This window comes from Stenella coeruleoalba (genome assembly GCF_951394435.1).
Source record: "Stenella coeruleoalba genome assembly, chromosome: 9".
Classification (NCBI taxonomy): domain Eukaryota; kingdom Metazoa; phylum Chordata; class Mammalia; order Artiodactyla; family Delphinidae; genus Stenella; species Stenella coeruleoalba.
The window spans coordinates 74,007,814-74,025,770 of record NC_137155.1 but is presented as its reverse complement, the minus strand read 5'-3'; the positions used below and the strand labels follow the sequence as shown (position 1 = coordinate 74,025,770).

At 38.3% G+C, this 17,957-nt stretch overlaps 1 protein-coding gene across 1 annotated transcript; it reads right to left on the bottom strand.

The window, feature by feature from the left end:
- Positions 1 to 280: 280 nt before the first annotated feature.
- Positions 281 to 17,567, bottom strand: ANKRD7 (ankyrin repeat domain 7; the record flags this gene model as incomplete). Its single annotated transcript, XM_079931023.1, has 6 exons — positions 281 to 599; positions 7,287 to 7,424; positions 8,103 to 8,209; positions 9,141 to 9,314; positions 9,475 to 9,589; positions 17,335 to 17,567. 6 exons carry the CDS (start codon positions 17,565 to 17,567, stop codon positions 431 to 433), a joined length of 936 nt encoding a protein of 311 aa, XP_079787149.1. The 3' UTR covers positions 281 to 430.
- Between the last annotated feature and the right edge of the window lie 390 nt (positions 17,568 to 17,957).

Sequence of the window (17,957 nt, the reverse complement as noted above, 5' to 3'; positions counted from 1 at the left end):
TTACAGACCTAAATAACTGTATGTATTTTTCAAAATAAGCACCAAAAATTATTTTAATGCATGGTGTTTTCAAATCTTCCCAAATACTGTTACTTAATTTTAAGTTTTGTGTAATGATTAGGTATATATTATATTAACTATTTTCAAATATACTTATGTGAAGTATTTTGAGAATAAAATAAAAATATACTAATAGTTGTATATCTTGAAAATCTCTATATACATGCAAAAAAGTGTTTTTTATAACTATTCAAGAGACTGAATAAAAATGTCTTAATCATTCAGTATGTTTTTACATTACATTTTCATTCAACAATGTCAGAATATTTTAATCACCAATATTCCTAAGAACGATGCTTAAAAATATTTACCATTAAAAATAGGAGAAAATTTCAAATCTAGATATTATTGGCAAAAGCCGTGTCCCTTCTTAAAAACCAAACAAATAAAAATCAACAAGGAAAACTACTTGTTCATTTTGTATCTTCTTACCTTCCTCCAGTTCTTCTGTATCAGATATAGAGTCCAAAGTTGTATTTGTAGAGTTAGATATCTGTTTAACATTCTTCTTTTCATAATTAGCAATTAATTCGTGATATCTATCCACAAAGAGAAAATATATATGAATTCCAGCATTCATAAATATTCAGTTCAATTCATGATACCTAATTATCAAGTCAAAACTGTAGACATTAGCTAATGCCTTTCCAAGCATATCACACAGAGCTGACCTCAAGCCTCCTCTCAAGCCAACTCCATCAATAGACGCCATTTTTATTTCACATACTCCCATTTTCTGGCACTTCTTTTTTTCCTATAACCACAGATAAGCCACTGGCAAGGTAGAAAAAGTGGCTTAAGTTATACTTGGTGTATTAGATTTCTAGGGCTCCCATAACAAAATACCACAGACTGAGTGGCTTAAACAACAGAAATTTATTTACTTGCAGTTCTGGAGGCAGGAAGTCCAAGATCAAGTGTGCCAGTAGGGCTGGTTTCCTATGAGGGCCACAGGAAGGATCTGTCTGTTCCAGGCCTCTCTCCTTGGCTAGTAGATGACTGTCCTCTTGCTGCCTCTTCACATAAATTGTCCCTCTAATCTCCTCTTCTTATAAGGACACCAGTCAAATTGGATGAGGGACCACCCTAATGCACAGTCATTTTTAACATAACAACTCTTTAAAGGCCCTTTCTCCAAATGTAGTTATCCAAAATCTGTGGCACCGTGAGAAAGGACTTTAACATGAATTTGGGGGGAACACAGTTCAGCTCATAACACTTGGGCTTAACAGTAAATTGACAAAGTGAAGACATTTAACTCAGTCTAAGACTGAACCATATCCAGTAAAGAATAAACCTTTTCTCCATGCCTGAAAAGAGCCCATTCTAGCCACTCATTAATAGACATATGATTTCAGAATTTCAGTGAAAGGAATGAGGCAATGTGTGGGGTAAAGCTAACTGTAAAATAAATATCTAAATATAATTCCCTCATTTGAGACAGTTTCACTTATTTTTTAAAAACTATGTATATGAGAAACATATTTATTCTCTGTTTCCACTCTGAATAAAGCAGTAGACCTTATGTACCAGGAAAGAGAGCTAACACATGATACTAAAAATAGAGGCTGTGTACTCACTATGGTAGATAGGCAATAGCTACTTAACCAACAAAAGTCACAATTACAGAAAGCTTAGTTACCAGTATAAAAGAAGGGCAAAAACAAAAAAAGAGGATGGGGGCATTAGATTGCAGCTTAAAGTCATTTGCAATTTTTATTATATGCTGATAGTTTTCACATCCTAAACATAATTGCTTAGTCATTAGGAAATTACCTCTCTTCCCTTTTACCTCTTTGGAAAAAAGAAAAGTAACATAATGCTCTTAGAATTTTCAACATTGGCGATATTAAAGTAATATTGAGATGATGAAAATTCCACACTCATTTATTCTTAAATTAGTGATGGAGCAAACTACAAAAAGAATGTTCTAAAAACCACTTCGGGGAGATGAAAGAAGATTGTGAAATTTCCTACTGATCTACCTACCCAATAATAGCTTCAAAAGACATATAGATGTAAACAAGTTATTTAGATACATAAGTACTGTTTTCAGACCAATAAATATATTATTGTACAGATATATGTGTCTCCTAGTTTCATATATCCAAAGTTTTTAAGAGATGAATGAACAGTTAGGAACCCTTGTTATAAAGCAAATAATCCTTTTTATACTACAGATATTCACCAGTAATTTATCTCTTTATTTTATTTAAATTTTTAAACATATGGTTTGCTTATACCAAGGTAAAACAAAGTACACATGTCCAATATTGCAAAGATGGAAATACTGTATTCAATTATGGTTGACATGTTTAATAGATTATGAATTCCTTATTTTCTAAAGTTCAATTAAGACGTTTAAAATAAACATTTGAATGTATATATGAAAATTATTTTACTTTCCCTCTCCCCCTTCTCGTTCTCTCTCCCCGTGATTTTCATATGAAATTAATGATTAAAAGGTATTGTTAAAATGTAAATAAAGTAGATGGAAGAAGAATAAGAAAACAATAAACTAGAAAAAATATCTATGTATAATTTAAAATTGCCCTTAAAATTATAAAGAACATATTCTATATGTTGTTTAAATTCATTAGCTATAAAATAATTTCTGTTCATTGCATCTTATTTCTCATTGACTATGAAAATCAGAAATTCATGTTCATCATGAAAAGTTTTATCTTTTGGGTATAATGAGAATATACTTAAGAATTCTGAAAACTTAAACTATAGTTAGCTAATAACAAATTAACAATAATATTCAAAACAAACAAAATATTTACATTACTAATATGTAAAAACAATGAAAGGGGCTTGTGTGGATTAATCATCTTTTGCCCAACTCTATTGCCCATACATTTATTTTCTTTATTGAGATGTAGTTGATGTACAATATTATATAAGTTACAGGTGTACAACATAGTGATTCACAATTTTTAAAGGTTATACTCCATTTATAGTTTTTGTAAAATATTGGCTATATTCCCTGTTCTATACAGTATATCCTTGTAACTTATTTATTTTATACACTGTAGTTTGCACCTCTTAATCCCCTACCCGTATCTTGCCTCTGCCCCCTTTCCCCTCCCCACTGGTAACCACTAGTTTTTTCTCTATGTCTGTGAGTCTGTTTCTTTTTTGTTATGTTCGCTAGTTTGTTTATAAATTCCACAAATAAGTGATATCATATAGTATTTGTCTCTCTCTGACTTATTTCACTAAGCATAATACTCTCCAAATCCATCCATGTATTGCAAATGGCAAATTTCATTCATTTTTATGACTGAGTAGTATTCCATTGTGTGTGTGTGTATATATATATATATATATATATATATATATATATATATATATATATATATATATATATATATATACCACTTTTTCTTCATCCAGGTGATATCTCGCTGTGGTTTTTTTCATTTTCATTTGTCTCCAAGTATTTTTTGATTTCCTCTTTGATTTCTTCAGTGCCATTGGTTGTTTAGTAGCATACTGTTTAGCCTCCATGTATTTGTGTTTTTTGCAGTTTTTTTCTTGTAGTTGATTTCTAGTCTCATAGCATTATGGTGAGAAAAGATTCTTGATATGATTTCAATTTTCTTAAGTTTACTGAGGCTTGCTTTGGCCTAGCATATGATCTATCCTGAAGAATGTTCCATGTGCACTTGAAAAGAACGTGTATTCTGCTGCTTTGGGATGGAATGTTTTTTAGATATCTATTAAGTTGATCTGGTCTAATGTGTCATTTAAGGCTAGTGTTTCCTTATTGATTTTCTGTCTGAATATGATCTGTCCATTGATACAAGTGGGGTGTTAAAGTACCCTACTATTATTGTGTTATGGTCTGTTTCTTCCTTTATGTCTGTTAATATTTGCTTTATGTATTTAGGTGCTCCTATGTTGTATGCACATATATTTACTATTATTACATCTTCTTTTTGGATTGATCCCTTGATTTTTATGTAACGTCCTTTTTTGACTCTTGTAACAGTCTTTGTTTTAAAGTCCATTTTGTGTGGTATCAGTTTTGCTATGCAGCTTTCTTTTGATTTCCATTTGCTGATCTCTACATTTCAAATGCATTTTAACAACCCTACATTTTTATTCTACTCCCTTCACAATTACTATTTTTGATATCATGTTTTATATTTAATTGTTTTGTGTATCTCTTAACTGCTTATTGTGGATATAGATGATATTACTACTTTTGTCTTTTAACCTTACTAGGTTTGTGCATGGATGACTTCCTACCGTTCCTGTATGTTTGCCTTTACTGATTTGTTGTTTCCTTTTATAATTTTCATGTTTCTAGTTGTGGCCTTTTCTTTTTTGTTTAGACAAGTTCCTTTAACATTTCTTGCAAAACTGGTTTGGTGGTGCTGAACTCTTTTACCTTTTGCTTCTTTGTAAAACTTTTGTTCTCTCCATCAAATCTGAATGAAGGCCTTGTTTTTCCCTTTCATCACTTTAAATATATTGTGCCATTCCCTTCTGGCCTGCAGAGTTTCTGCTGAAAAGTCAGCTGATAGCCTTATGGGAGTTCCCCTGTATGTAACTTGTTGTTTTTCCCTTGCTGCTTTTAATATTCTCTCTTTATCTTTAGTTTTTGCCATGTTGATTACAGTGTGCCTTGGTGTGTTCCTCTTTGGGTTAATCCATATGGGACTCTCTGCCCTTCCGGGACTTGGAAGGTGTTTCCTTTCCACGTTAGGGAAGTTTTCAGCTATTTGGTCTTCAGATATATTCTCAGCCCCTTTCTGTCTTCTCCTTCTGGGACCCCTGTAATGTGAATATTAGTGTGGTTGATGTTGTCTCAGAGATCTCTTAAACTCTTTTCATTCTTTTTTCTGTTCAGCATCAGTGATTTCTACTACTCTATCTTCCAGCTCACTGATCCATTCCTCTGTATCATTTAGTCTACTGTTGATACCTTCTACTTGATTGTTCGTTTCAGTCATTGTATTCTTCAACTCTGTTTGGCTGTTCTATATTTTCTAACACCTTGTTAAAAACTTCTAAATTCTCAGTCTGTGCATCCATCTTCTCCTGAGTTCTTTGATCATTGTTACAATCACTACCCTGAACTCTTTCTCGGGTAGATTCCCTATCTACTTCACTTAGTTATTCTGAGATTTTATCTTTTTCGTTCATTTGGAACATGTTCCCTTTTACCTCATTTTGCCTAATTCACTTTTTATTTTTATGTATCTGGTAGGTTGGTTACATTTCCTTGGATAAGTGGCCTTTTTGTAGGCCTGTGCATCCCAGCAGTGCACTCTCCTCTTGTCACCATAGCTATATGCTCTAGGGGTGCCCCTTATGTGGGCTGTATGTGGCAGGCTGATTTCTATTCTATTGTGGCAGGCTGATTTCTATGGTCAGTCTTGTAGGCTTGGTTGGCCCCTGGTCTGGTTCGTTGCCAGGCCCTGCCCCTCTGGTTGGCAGGGCCAGGTTATGAGGTGGCTGACTATAGAACCCTGGGGGGCCCTGTAGCTAGTGCTGGCTCCCTAGTGGGCAAAGTCAGGGTCCAGAAGACCCTGGTGCTATTGCCTGCCCACTGGTGGATGAAACCAGGTCTTGGGGCTAGTGCAAGCCTACTGCTGGGCAGAGCTGGATCCTGGGGACTGGTTGCAGGTCCCAGGAGTCCCAGAGCTGGTGTCAAATTGCTGGTGGGTCGGGCCACTTCCTGACACAGTTGGCTACAGGGTCCAGGGTGTCTTCAAGCTTGTGTTGGCCTAGTAGTAGGTGGGACCAGGGCCCAGCTGGTCACAGGGCAGGATTTGGCCTGCTGGTGGAGGGGCTGGATTTGTAGGTTGCAGTGCTGTGGTTGTCTTGTGGCTGCTGTCTGCCTGCTGGTGGGTGAGGTTGGTCCCAAGGCTAGAACATGCTTGCTGGTGTGTGGGACCAGGTCCCTGGGCAGGGTCTGGCCTGCTAGTGGTGGGCCAGGTCCACAGGCTACAGGGCTGCAGTTGTCTTGTGGCTGGTGTCTACCCACTAGTGGGTGGAGCTGGGTCCTAGGGTCTCTGGCTGGAGGGCCCTGGGGGTCCCAGGTCTAGTGCCTATGCACTGGAGTGTGGGCCTGGGTTCTGGGCCTTCTGGTGAGCAGGACCCTGTCGAGGGGCAGCTGTGGGCTCAAGAGGTCTTAAAGTAGCCTGTCTGCTATGGGCTGGGCTGTGTTCCTGCCCAGTTAATTAATTGCTTGACCTGAGGCATCCAGCACTGTTGCCTACAGACTGTTGGGCCAGGGCAGCACTGCATCCTGAGGCCAATAAGCTAGAGGAATGATTCCAGAACGGTGCTTGCCAGCACCAGTGTCCATGTGATAGAACAAGCTCCCAAAATGGCTGCCCCCAGCGTCTGTGTCCCCAGGGTGAACTCTAGTTGCCTCCTGCCTCTCCTGGAGACTCTCCAAGAACAGCAGCTGGTCTGACCCAGGCTCCTTTCAAATTACTGCTTCTGCCCTGGGTCCTGGAGAGTGTGAGACTTTGTGCGCATCCTTTAAGAGAGAAGTCTCTATTCCCCCCAGCCCTCTGGGACTCCTAAAAATAAGCCTGCTGGCCTTTAAAACCAAATGCTCTGGTGGCTTGTCTTCCTGGTGCAGGACCGCCAGGCTGGGAAGCCCAGTGTTCGGCTTGGACCCCTCATTCCCTTGGGAGAACCTCTGCAATTGTAATTATTCTCCCACTTGTTGGGCACCCACCTGGGGGTATGGGACTTGACTATATCATGATTCTGCCCCTCCTACCCATCTAGTTGTGGTTCCTTCTTTACATCTTTAGTTGTAGAAGATCTTTTCTGGTAAATTCCAGTCTTTTTCATCAATGATTGTTTTGTAAATAGTTGTAATTTGGGTATACCCATGAGAGGAGGTGCACTCAGGGTCTTTCTACCCAGCCATCACTGCCAGTCTCCTCTATTGCCCATATGTTTTATTAATGGTATGTCACTAGTTGCTGGAATCCCTGTTCTGGCATACTTCAAATTCCCATGCCACTGGGAATTTATTAATCTGTAGACTCAGCCTACCTGCAGTTCTTATATTGATTAGGTCCTATATTGCCATTCTTATATTGACAGCGAAAATCAAGCATTCGTGGATCCATGGGTCCAGAGTTCTTCATGTGTTTACCCCTATTGTGTGCTTTGTACTTTGGGGTTCGTGTTTCTTTCCTTATGCTCAAATTCCACACAATTGTTAAAAGATATGCAGTATCACTTACATAGTAAAACCATTGAAAGAAGCATATTCCTCAGCTGTGAATCCATAAATATCTTGACAAGATAGGTTCACCTCTTGCTGAAGAAGAAGACTGACTAAACTTGTTGGTTCATCACTGAGAGCAATCATAAGGGCTGTTCTGGAGCAAGAGATACAAATGTGTCCATTTATGAATCTTAACCATGTCTTGTACTTTTTAAAAAACGAGTCTTCTAAATTTACTGTTTAAATGTATGATCAGGAAAAGAGTTGGGGCAAGAATGTAAAATGTGGGGCAGATCTACTCAAAAAGGTGTGCTAATCACAGATCATATCATGAAGTCTAAAGATAAGAGTCTCTAGGAAGCAGCTAGCTCAGTGGTTTTCAACCCCTGCTCCTGGGAACACTAGTGTTTTCCGGGAGATGTCTCAAAAATTCTATGGAGGGGAGTGTCTGGGACTCTGGGTACCCTATCCCCATTTAACTACGGCATCTGGGATTTAGAGATTGAGTTTCTGTGTAAGATTCTAATGTTAAAAAATAATAATAGCAATAATTACATACCAATCTGGCCCAACTGTTTGATTTTACAGATAAATAGATCCTGGGAATCTAGGTAATTTGTCCAAAATCATATGGCCAAATCTTTTCAGTTTCAAAAATATGTCTCATATATACATATATGATATATATATATATAGGCTTACTTCACACTGAGGTCAAGAGCAGCCTGGAGTATTTAAGTAATGAGCACCTAGAATTTAACATATGTGTGCATGTGTATATATTCCTGTTAGATACCTATAGTTATATGCTCTTATTTAACATTAATTATACCTTTGATTCTTATCTGAAGCATTCACATCTGCCCCACTCTTCAGAAGAAATTCTACCATTTCTGCATTATTTTCAGTAATGGCAAGTAAAAGTGGAGTATATCCATCCTGGAAAAATTATTTTAAAATGATTATTTAAAATATTGTACCAACATTCCATGCCTTTTAATTTAAGTTCAATTTAAAAAATAAGTATGCTTATAAGAAACCTCTGTAATAACCTATAATTGAACAGAATCTAAAAAGGAATATATATATGCCTGTCAAAAAATCAAAATAAAACTATAAAAATTATAAAAATAAATAAATAATACTAAAATAAAATATAGTTGGCCAGTCAAAAAATAAAATTGAAGTTTCTGCTTTAGGCTTAATTCAAATTATGGGCAAGAGCACTCTGGAGTATTTAATTACTGAGCACCTAGAATTTAACATAAGTATTGCAAACCATCAATTCACATTTCGTAATGTTGTTACAGCTGAGTTTCCTAGGGTTTCATTTAAACTTCCAAGGCTGGCACTTATTTTGGCCTGTCATGCAGATAAAGTATCAGTGAACTAAAGTGTTAGGAAGCTTAAAAACATATATTAATCAGTTATCCATAAAGTCTTAATAGGTGACTTGGATTACTTTTAGTATAACAAGTGATTTTCTAATTTTACTCTATTGTAATTATTCATGAGTATACCAATAAAATATAAAAGGACATAGTCTTCATGATTTTTAATCAATGTTCATTTATAAGGAAATCAAGTATTTCTCATGTGATGTACTTCTTTGAACAGTTATAATTGTTAAACCTCATGTTGCTTTGGAGGTCAAGATTATAATATGAAATGAAATGGAGAAAGGTTTTTTTAAAAAGGAAAACCTTATCAGTATTTGATAATCTCATCCTCCTTCTCCTTCTCCCTAATTTCATTTTTTAAAATTCATGTTTTATATAACATGTGTCTCAACAGATATAAATTATATGCAATGAATACCTTCTTTTACTGCTTTCTAAAATATAATGTATTGTTTTTAATAGAAGACTACCTTATTTTGAGCTTCAAGATTAGCTTTGTGTTCAAGCAGTTTTGCAACTAGTGAGTCACTTTGATGACAAGCAGCATAATGAAGAGCAGTATTGCCATATAAATCCACCAGGTTTGGGTCTGCGCCATGTTCTAGAAGAATAGTAACACAACTCTCCTTGTCACACTGTACTGCCTGTCAGTACAAAAAGAATAGACGGGTAACCAATTTACTATTTAGGATCTGATATATTAAACTAATGTTTAATACTATGTTTTAAAATATGAAATATAACAAAGGTTAACTAGGAGAAGAACTCAAATGTAATTCAATTGAAAAGGAAAAATCAGCACACCTTAGTCAATGGAGATCTGTTTTCACCATCCCAGACGTTTACTTTGCACTGTTTCTCAATTAAGAGAGATACAATATTTGAATATCCATTAGCACAGGCCAGGTGCAAAGCTGTTCTGTATCAATATAATGAAACACAAAGTTACAGATAAGTCTTACTTTGAGAAGTTATCTGCTATGCCCAAGAACATGCCAGATCATATATTATTAAGGTATTTGCTTTGTGTACTTATTTATATTTACACAAAATTTAATTAATTATAATTGCTTTTTACTGAATTAAAAGAGCTGTGCAAATGCCTGAAGATCAAATATTTAACTGGTTTCACTTCAAAGAAAATGTAACTATGCATTAAACAATAGGTTTTTTTCAAACAGCAAAATGGAGTATGAGCCTTGGAGAATGATAAAATTAGACATCCAATTATGTCTAGAAATGATCTCCAAAACCTAAGATACATGTGCCAGATAACAGGAGGAAAAGACATTGCCTATGTTTGCCTATTGCATGGCATACTACACCTAAGTGTGTGTGTTTCTCTTTGCTCAGCTATTAAAGCTGTCATTTGCATCTAAGAAGTGCACACAAAGGTGAAAGCCTAAGTACTCTTTAAGTTGTAGATCCCAACCTAATTTTCAGTTATTAAAATAATTTCTACTTCTCAAAGAACAATATTCTATGTAGCCTCCCAGAAACCAATCATATAGTCATGAGGTATGACAGATACTAATGAGCTCCATTTAAACTTTGTAGCTTTTAGCCTGAACTAACCCTCAACAAACTTTTATTTATTTGTGAAGGTGATGTCTTTATATCCTTATTTTAAGATAATTTCATAATACAAAGTCTATATACAGGTAGCCCAGGTCCCGAACAAAAGATTTTAGATGCCATTTTCCCACTTCATTTTAGGTCCTCAGAAGTACTTTATGAGTACCTAAACAGAACTGTTATTGACACTAAGAGTAGCAAAATGTAGCCCACAAGGACTTGAAAATAAGGTAACTTTCAAAGAACAAGGCTCATAAAATCCAAACATGATGATATAACTTACCATTTATGGCAGTAAACCCAAAAAATATAAAAATAATTTTGAACAATTTGGAAATATGAAAACTCCAATCAAGTTTACCTGAATATAATCTCTGGAAGGCAAGACTGTAACTATAATTCAAAAAACCAGAAACCTAACCAATTATGTCATTCTCTCTGAAGAAAGACTGTACTCAGAAAGAGGATGGTCAGCTAAGTGATAGACTGAAGCCAGAAGTTATCCATGATTAACATCCTTCATGGTAAAGAATATATGAATTTAAGGAGCCCATACTTCCCAGTCATTGGAAAGGAATACTTTGTTTTTCTGTAGAACAAAAATGATTCCTCAGACATCATGGTCTAGATGAAATATCCCTCAAAATGATCTACCTTGTTTTGCCACGATTCCATCCTTACCAAACAAACTTCTGATAACTAATTTGGTTTCTCAGAAATTGTGACACAGGAAAAGCACTGATGAGCCTTTTTGTTGACATCCATAATTTGGCTTAAAGGTAAATTTCCTTATGTAATAGGAAGTTTCTCCAGTCTTCAACCTGAACGTATGGGGCCGAAAGGCTTTAAGCTGACCTAAAATAAATACTTGCAGTAGCATAGCAAATCCTAAAAAACATTTTGATCCATCCCCTTCACCCACTGTTATATATATCTCAAAATTTTAGTCTCAAGGAACGTAGGTGGCTTTTACTCAATCTTTAGATATAATTCTCTTTCCGACTCCAGTTTCCTTTTTTCATTAAAACAAACAAACAAAAACCAAAAAGCAAAAACAAAACCAATTTCTCTTTCTCTGAGAGAAAGTAATTGGCATTTGAGTAATTCCCCGGAGGTGTTCCAGAAGTGGCTACTGCGTGGCTGCTGCACGCCTGCTGAATATTTCACTCTTCCAATTGAAGTCTAAACCCTATGTGACAGGGAGACCTTCAAGATGGTGAAGGAATAAGACGGGGAGATCACCTTCCTCCCCACAGATACGTCAAAAATACATCTACATGTGGAACAACTCCTACAGGACACCTACTGAATGCTGGCAGAAGGCCTCAGACTTCCCAAAAGGCAAGAAACTCCCCACGTACCTGGGTAGGGCAAAAGAAAAAAGAAAAAACAGAGACAAAAGAATAGGGACGGGACCTGCACCAGTGGGAGGGAGCTGTGAAGGAGGAAAAGTTTCCCCTTCACTGGTGGAGATGGGGAGTGGGTGGGGGAGAAGCTTTGGAGCCATGGAGGAGAGCACAGCAACAGAGGTGCAGAGGGCAAAGCAGAGAGATTCCCATGCAAAGGATTGGTGACAACAAACACTCAACAGCCTGAGAATATTGCCTGCTCACTTTCTGGGGCTGGGAGCTGAGGCTCGGGCTTCAGCAGTCAGATCCCAGGGAGAGGACTGGGGTTGGCTGAGTGAACACAGCCTGAAGGGGGTTAGTGCGCCACAGCTAGCCGGGAGGGAGTCCGGGAAAAACTCTGGACATGCCTAAGAGGCAAGAGATCATTGGTTGTGGTGCGCGAGGAGAGGGGATTCAGAGCACCGCCTAAATGAGCTCCAGAGATGGGCATGAGCCGTGGCTATCAACGAGGACAACAGAGATGGGCATGAGACACTAAGGCTGCTACTGCAGCCACCAAGAAGCCTATATGCAAGCACAGGTCACTATCCACCCCTCCCCCATGAGAGCCTGTGCAGCCTGCCACTGCCAGGGTCCCGGGATCTAGGGACAACTTCCCCAGGAGAACACACGGCGGCCTCAGGCTGTTGCAATATCATGCTGACCTCTGCTGCCACAGGCTCACTCCACATTCCGTACCCCTCCCTCTCCCCGGCCTGAGCCAGAGCCCCCTAATCAACTGCTACCTTAACCCCATCCTGTCTGGGCGGGGAACAGACACCCTCAGGTGACCTACGTGTAGAGGCAGGGCCAAATCCAAAGCTGAACCCGAGGAGCTGTGCAAACAAAAAGAGAAAGGGAAATTTCTCCCAGCAGCCTCAGGAGCAGCGGATTAAATCTCCACAATCAACTTGATGTACCCTGCATCTGTGGAATACCTGAATAGACAACCAATCATCCCAAAATTGAGGTGGTGGACTTTGGGAGCAACTGTAGACTTTGGGTTTGCAATCTGCATCTAATTTGTTTATAGTTTTATGTTTATCTTAGTTTAGTATTTACAGCTTATTATCAGTGGTAGATTTGTTTATTGATTTGGTTGCTCTTCTCCTGTTTTTATATATATATATATTTTTTTCCTCTTTCTCTTTTTGTGAGTGTGTATGTGTATGCTTCTCTGTGTGATTTTCTCTGTATAGCTTTGTTTTGCCATTGTCCTAAGGTTCTGTCTGTCCATTTTTGTTTGTTTTTTTAGTATACTATTTAGTACTTGTTATCATTGGTGGATTTGTTTTTTGGTTTTGTTGCTCTCTTCTTTCTTTCTTTCTTTTCTTTTCTTATTTAATTATTTTTAAAAATTTATTTTTGTTATTTTATTTTATTATTTTTTCCTTTTTTTCTTTATTTTTTCTGCCTTTTCTTCTGAGCCGTGTAGCTGACAGTATCTTGGTGCTCCAGCCAGGTATCAGGCCTGAGCCTCTAAGTGGGAGACCTGAGTTCAGGACATTAGTCCACCAGAGACCTGGCCGCACATAACATCAAATGGCAAAAGCTCTCCCAGAGATCTCCATCTCAACACTAAGACCCAGTTCAACTCAACAACAAGCAGGCTACAGTGCTGGACACCCTATGCCAAACAACCAGCAAGACAGAAACACAACCCCACCCATTAGCAGAGAGGCTGCCCAAAATCATAATAAGTTCACAGACACTCCAAAACACACCACCAGACGCGGTCCTGCCCACCAGAAAGGCAAGATCCAGCCTCATCCACCAGAACACAGGCACCAGTCCCCTCCACCAGGAGGCCTACACAACCCACTGAACCAACCTTACCCACTGGGGACAGAAACCAAAACCAACGGAAACTACGAACCTGCAGCCTGTGAAAAAAGGACCCCAAACACAGTAAGTTAAGCAAAATGAGAAGACAGAGAAATACGCAGCAGATGAAGGAACAAGGTAAAAACCCACCAGACCTAACAAATGAAGAGGAAATAGGCAGTCTACCTGAAAAAGAATTCAGAATAGTGATAGTAAAGATGATCCAAAATCTTGGAAACAGAATGGAGAAAATACAAGAAATGTTTAACAAGGACCTAGAAGAGTAGGTCCTTTGAGTAGTATGACTGAAAGTGTTCATTTGGAATTGAGCCTTCACCTACAAGGCAACCTACCGATCTGAGGGACTTTTTAAATAAAAACCATAAAAGTAATTTAATTTTATACCTAGGAGAGATATTAGACATCTTCAATTCACTTTCAAACTCATTAGGCACAGAACTCAAAATAAAAACATAAATATTAGCTAAATAAACAAAGCACATTAACAGGGAGCTCCTCTGGTTTAATAAGAAATAGTCTTCAATGGGGCTTTGCAGATCTTGGTTTAAAAAACATCTATCTAGTAATAGTTCTGATTTGACAAGATGAGGAGATTTAGGGTCAAGGTCATACAAATGCAGGGAAGGCCTCAAATTCAGATTTTTATTCCAAAAACAGTGTTATTCCTACTGGGCCACTATGGCCTTCAAAACAACCTGCTCATTAACTGTCATGGTGTTTCTCCCATTCTATCCTAACCAGAAATTTCCACTTTTATTATCATTATTTTTACTAGAAAACATATTTAGCATATTATTTCAATAAGGCCATTATTTATATGTACATATACTTACATGAGGCATCAGGGACGTTTGCACAATGCTTCTAAAATGAGTTTATGCAGCCCTCAATAAAACACTATAATTCACCTTTTAAAATATTCAAATAACACAAAACAGAAGTCTCCCATAACCATTCTCACTCTACCTACTTCCTCTGCCCAAATCTCATCTCCTCTTCAGAAATAGTGTTTTAACTTTAGTATGTATCCTCTCAGATTTTATCCCATTCTCAGTCTTTCTACACACACACACGCAAATATTCAAATAGAATATAGAGTTTGAGACTTTTTTATTCAGCTTTATTGAGGTATAATTTATAAAAAATTTAAGTGTACAGTTTTATGAGTTTTTTCCAATATATAGTCATATAACTGCCACCATAAACATAATAAAGAACATTTCTATCACTCTAAAAAGTTTCCTCATATCCCTTTACAATCAATCCCCCTTCCTCCAGTCCCCATATGAAACACCTGGTAACTACTAATTTGCTTTCTTTGGCTATAATTTTGCCTTTCTAGAATTTCATATAAAAGGAGTCACTTGATATATAGTCTTTTGTATCTAGTTTCTTTGACTTAGCAGGACACTTTTGAGATTCATCCATGTTGTTGCATGTATCAGTAATTTCATTTCTTTTATTAATAAGAGATATCATTTTATTGCTGAGTAATATCTTTAAATTATCATATTTATCTATGTATGTATATATATGTATGTATTCATTCATCAAAAAATATTAATTCAGCACTTACTATGGCTAGACAAGGTTCTAGGTGATGAAGATACAGCAGCAAATAAAACAAAAATACCTGACCTTATGGATCATACATGGCTAGTGGAAGAGGTCAATGAAAAAAACTTAAAATACAAGGTACAACAGACAGTATTAAGTGCTAAAGAGAAAAATCAGGCAAGGAAGAGGAACAGAAAATGTCAGCATGGAGAGGGGGTGCAATTGTTGGAAGAGTAGCCAGGGAAGCTCTCACTGATAAGATGACAAACACCTGAAGGAAGTGAGACCAAGCCATGTGGATATCTGGGTGGGGAAGCACTCCAGGCAAAGGACCCAGCAAGTCCAAAGGCCCTAACTGCATGTCTGGCATTTCTGTGGACACTAAAAAGACCAGGGTAACTGGAGATGAATGAAAGGGAGAGTTGTAGGAGCTAAGATCAGAGAGATAACAGGGAGGGGGTGAAGGTTGTGTAGGGTTGTATGAGCCTTTGGAAGGACTTTGGCTTTTACCCCTAATGAGATGGAAATCCAGTGGATGTTGTTAAGACAAGGAAGGACATCACTTGACATACATTTTAGAGGATCATTCTGGCTAATGTGTGGAGAATAAATTGGAAAGGTTAAAAGACAGAAAACTACCTGGGAGGCCACTGCAGTAATTCTCATTAAGATATGATGATGGCTTTGACTACAGTGGTACCTTGGAAGGTGGCAAGAAATGGCTGGATTTTAAACATGTTTTGAAGGTAGAACCAAAAAGATTTACTGTTGAATGAGATGAAGGATGTGAAAGAATGAGAGTAGTCAAGAATGACTCTAGGGGTTCTGGCCTAAACAACTGAAAGAAAGGATTTGGCATTTATAGAAAGAGAAGAGCAGATCTGAGGAGGAATAACAGGAGCGCAGTATGTGGATGTTTGAGATTCCTAAGCAGTGACGGGGTGGAGCTAGCGGCTCTCACAAGCCCATTGTTAAATTTTCAGGAATTATTCGAGCCACTTGACATTACATTGGTAGGTGGAAATCAGGGATTCTCTTCCCTTCTCCCCACCCCCACTCAAGAGCCTGTTATATAACATTTACCAGCACACCACAGCCTGTTAGATATACAAGTGATAGTGTAGGCATTTGTATATATATGAGTCTAGAGTTCAGGGGAGAGGTCTAGCTGGAGATTAAAAGTTGGAAGGCATTGGAATACACTTACAGACGATCTCTCTTCATCAGGCAAGTCAGGATTAAATGAGAGAGACAGAGAGAGAATTATTTTGAGGTCTGAGCCCTCAAATATTTACCAATCAGGAAGATGAAGAGAAAGCAGCAAAGGAGCCTGAAAAAAACTGTCCACAGAAGTAGAAGAAATGCCAGGTGAACCAAGTGTTCTGAAAGACAAGACGATATTTCAAATACTACTGCTAGGAAAGTAAGAGACTTGGCTGAGATGCCTGCCAGGTACGACTGAGAACTGACCACTGAATAAAGTCATGTTGACGTTATTGATGACCCTGTAAAGAAATTCAGAGGAGTGGTGTAGGATAAAAGTCAGATAAATTATTGAAGAGATAACTCTGATTTTATTAAAAGAGGAGGTAAAACTATGAGCAAGTGGACACAGATCCTCTAATCATAGTTTCCAGTTGCCCTATTACAATGAAAGATGACGCTTTATATACCCTATGACCTGAAAACTCCCCACAAGATTTTAAGGTAGGCACATATAGTACATATTTTCTGTTATTAATGCCAAATACATAACCTCTTCATTTCTTAACATATAAAATTAATTTTGTTTTTGCAGTAAGTGGTTGTTGATGAGCTTTTTGAAGATACTCTACAACTGAAAAAAAATTTTCATAGGAGATCCACATTAAAAAGTTAATTGTTTTGCTCTTTCAAAGTCTTAAAATCTTAATAATCACTGTTCTGGGAAGTCGCCTCTACTCTTTTCCTATTAGTACATTAGGAATACGGAAAATCTTAGTGGCTGGGGACAGTATATACCAAAGAAGAAAAACCATAGCATGAAGAAAGGGTGAATTGCCCAGTGGAGGTTAAGGCAGTGGGAGGAGTGGAGGGAATTGGGAAGGACCCAAATGCCCTCAAATATCCAGGTGAACATTTCTAAAACTAAGCAGCTGAAAGTTGGGGGTATGACCCTCTGCCAGTGGTTCCCAGACCTCTCCACTATGGGAAACTCAGAGTGACAACCAGTGGGGTAGTCCAGACAAGTCCTGTTTCTGGTTAGAGGACCCAGTGACCCCAGCTTCCCCTCCATGCTTCCCTTCATCACTCTGGTCACCTGTGTTCTCTGTCCCGCATGTTCACATCATGTTTCTTGAGCTGAAGATACTCCTTCACCTTCTCTAAATCCCCAACCGAGGCAGCTTTGTGAAGTTTCTTTAAATCCTTATCTCTAAGGTTGTAGCCTGGCTGGGCTGGAGGACCGATACTGGCTGGCCTGCCTATGGGCAGGTGTGAGCAAGAACTGTGGGGCTCATCCTTCCTTCTCCATAATGTGAAAAGCTTCTTCATGGCGGCACAGGAAGCAGTCCTTCAGTTGGACCAGGATGTCCCTGGAGCTCCTAACTGCCCCACCTGCCTCTCCACCATGGCCCTCTGGCTCGTGGGCCCCTCTGGCCAGGTAGGTCCTCCCCACAGTGCTGGAGTTAAAGCCAGCTAGAGACCGGAAGTGGGCCAAAGATCAGAACCTGTGTGGGCGGCTTTTTCCAGTTGCCTAGCAACGCCCAGGGCCTCTGGCACCCGAGGTTGGGACCCAGCCCCCCGGTTGCCCAGATCCAGATTCTTCAGTCAAGATCTTAGATTAACTGCTAACACTCTCAGTCTTCCTATTAGATCCAGCATCTTTGGGTAGAAACCTATCAACTTTCTTACAAATACCCCTTTCCCTTCAAGGATAGACCT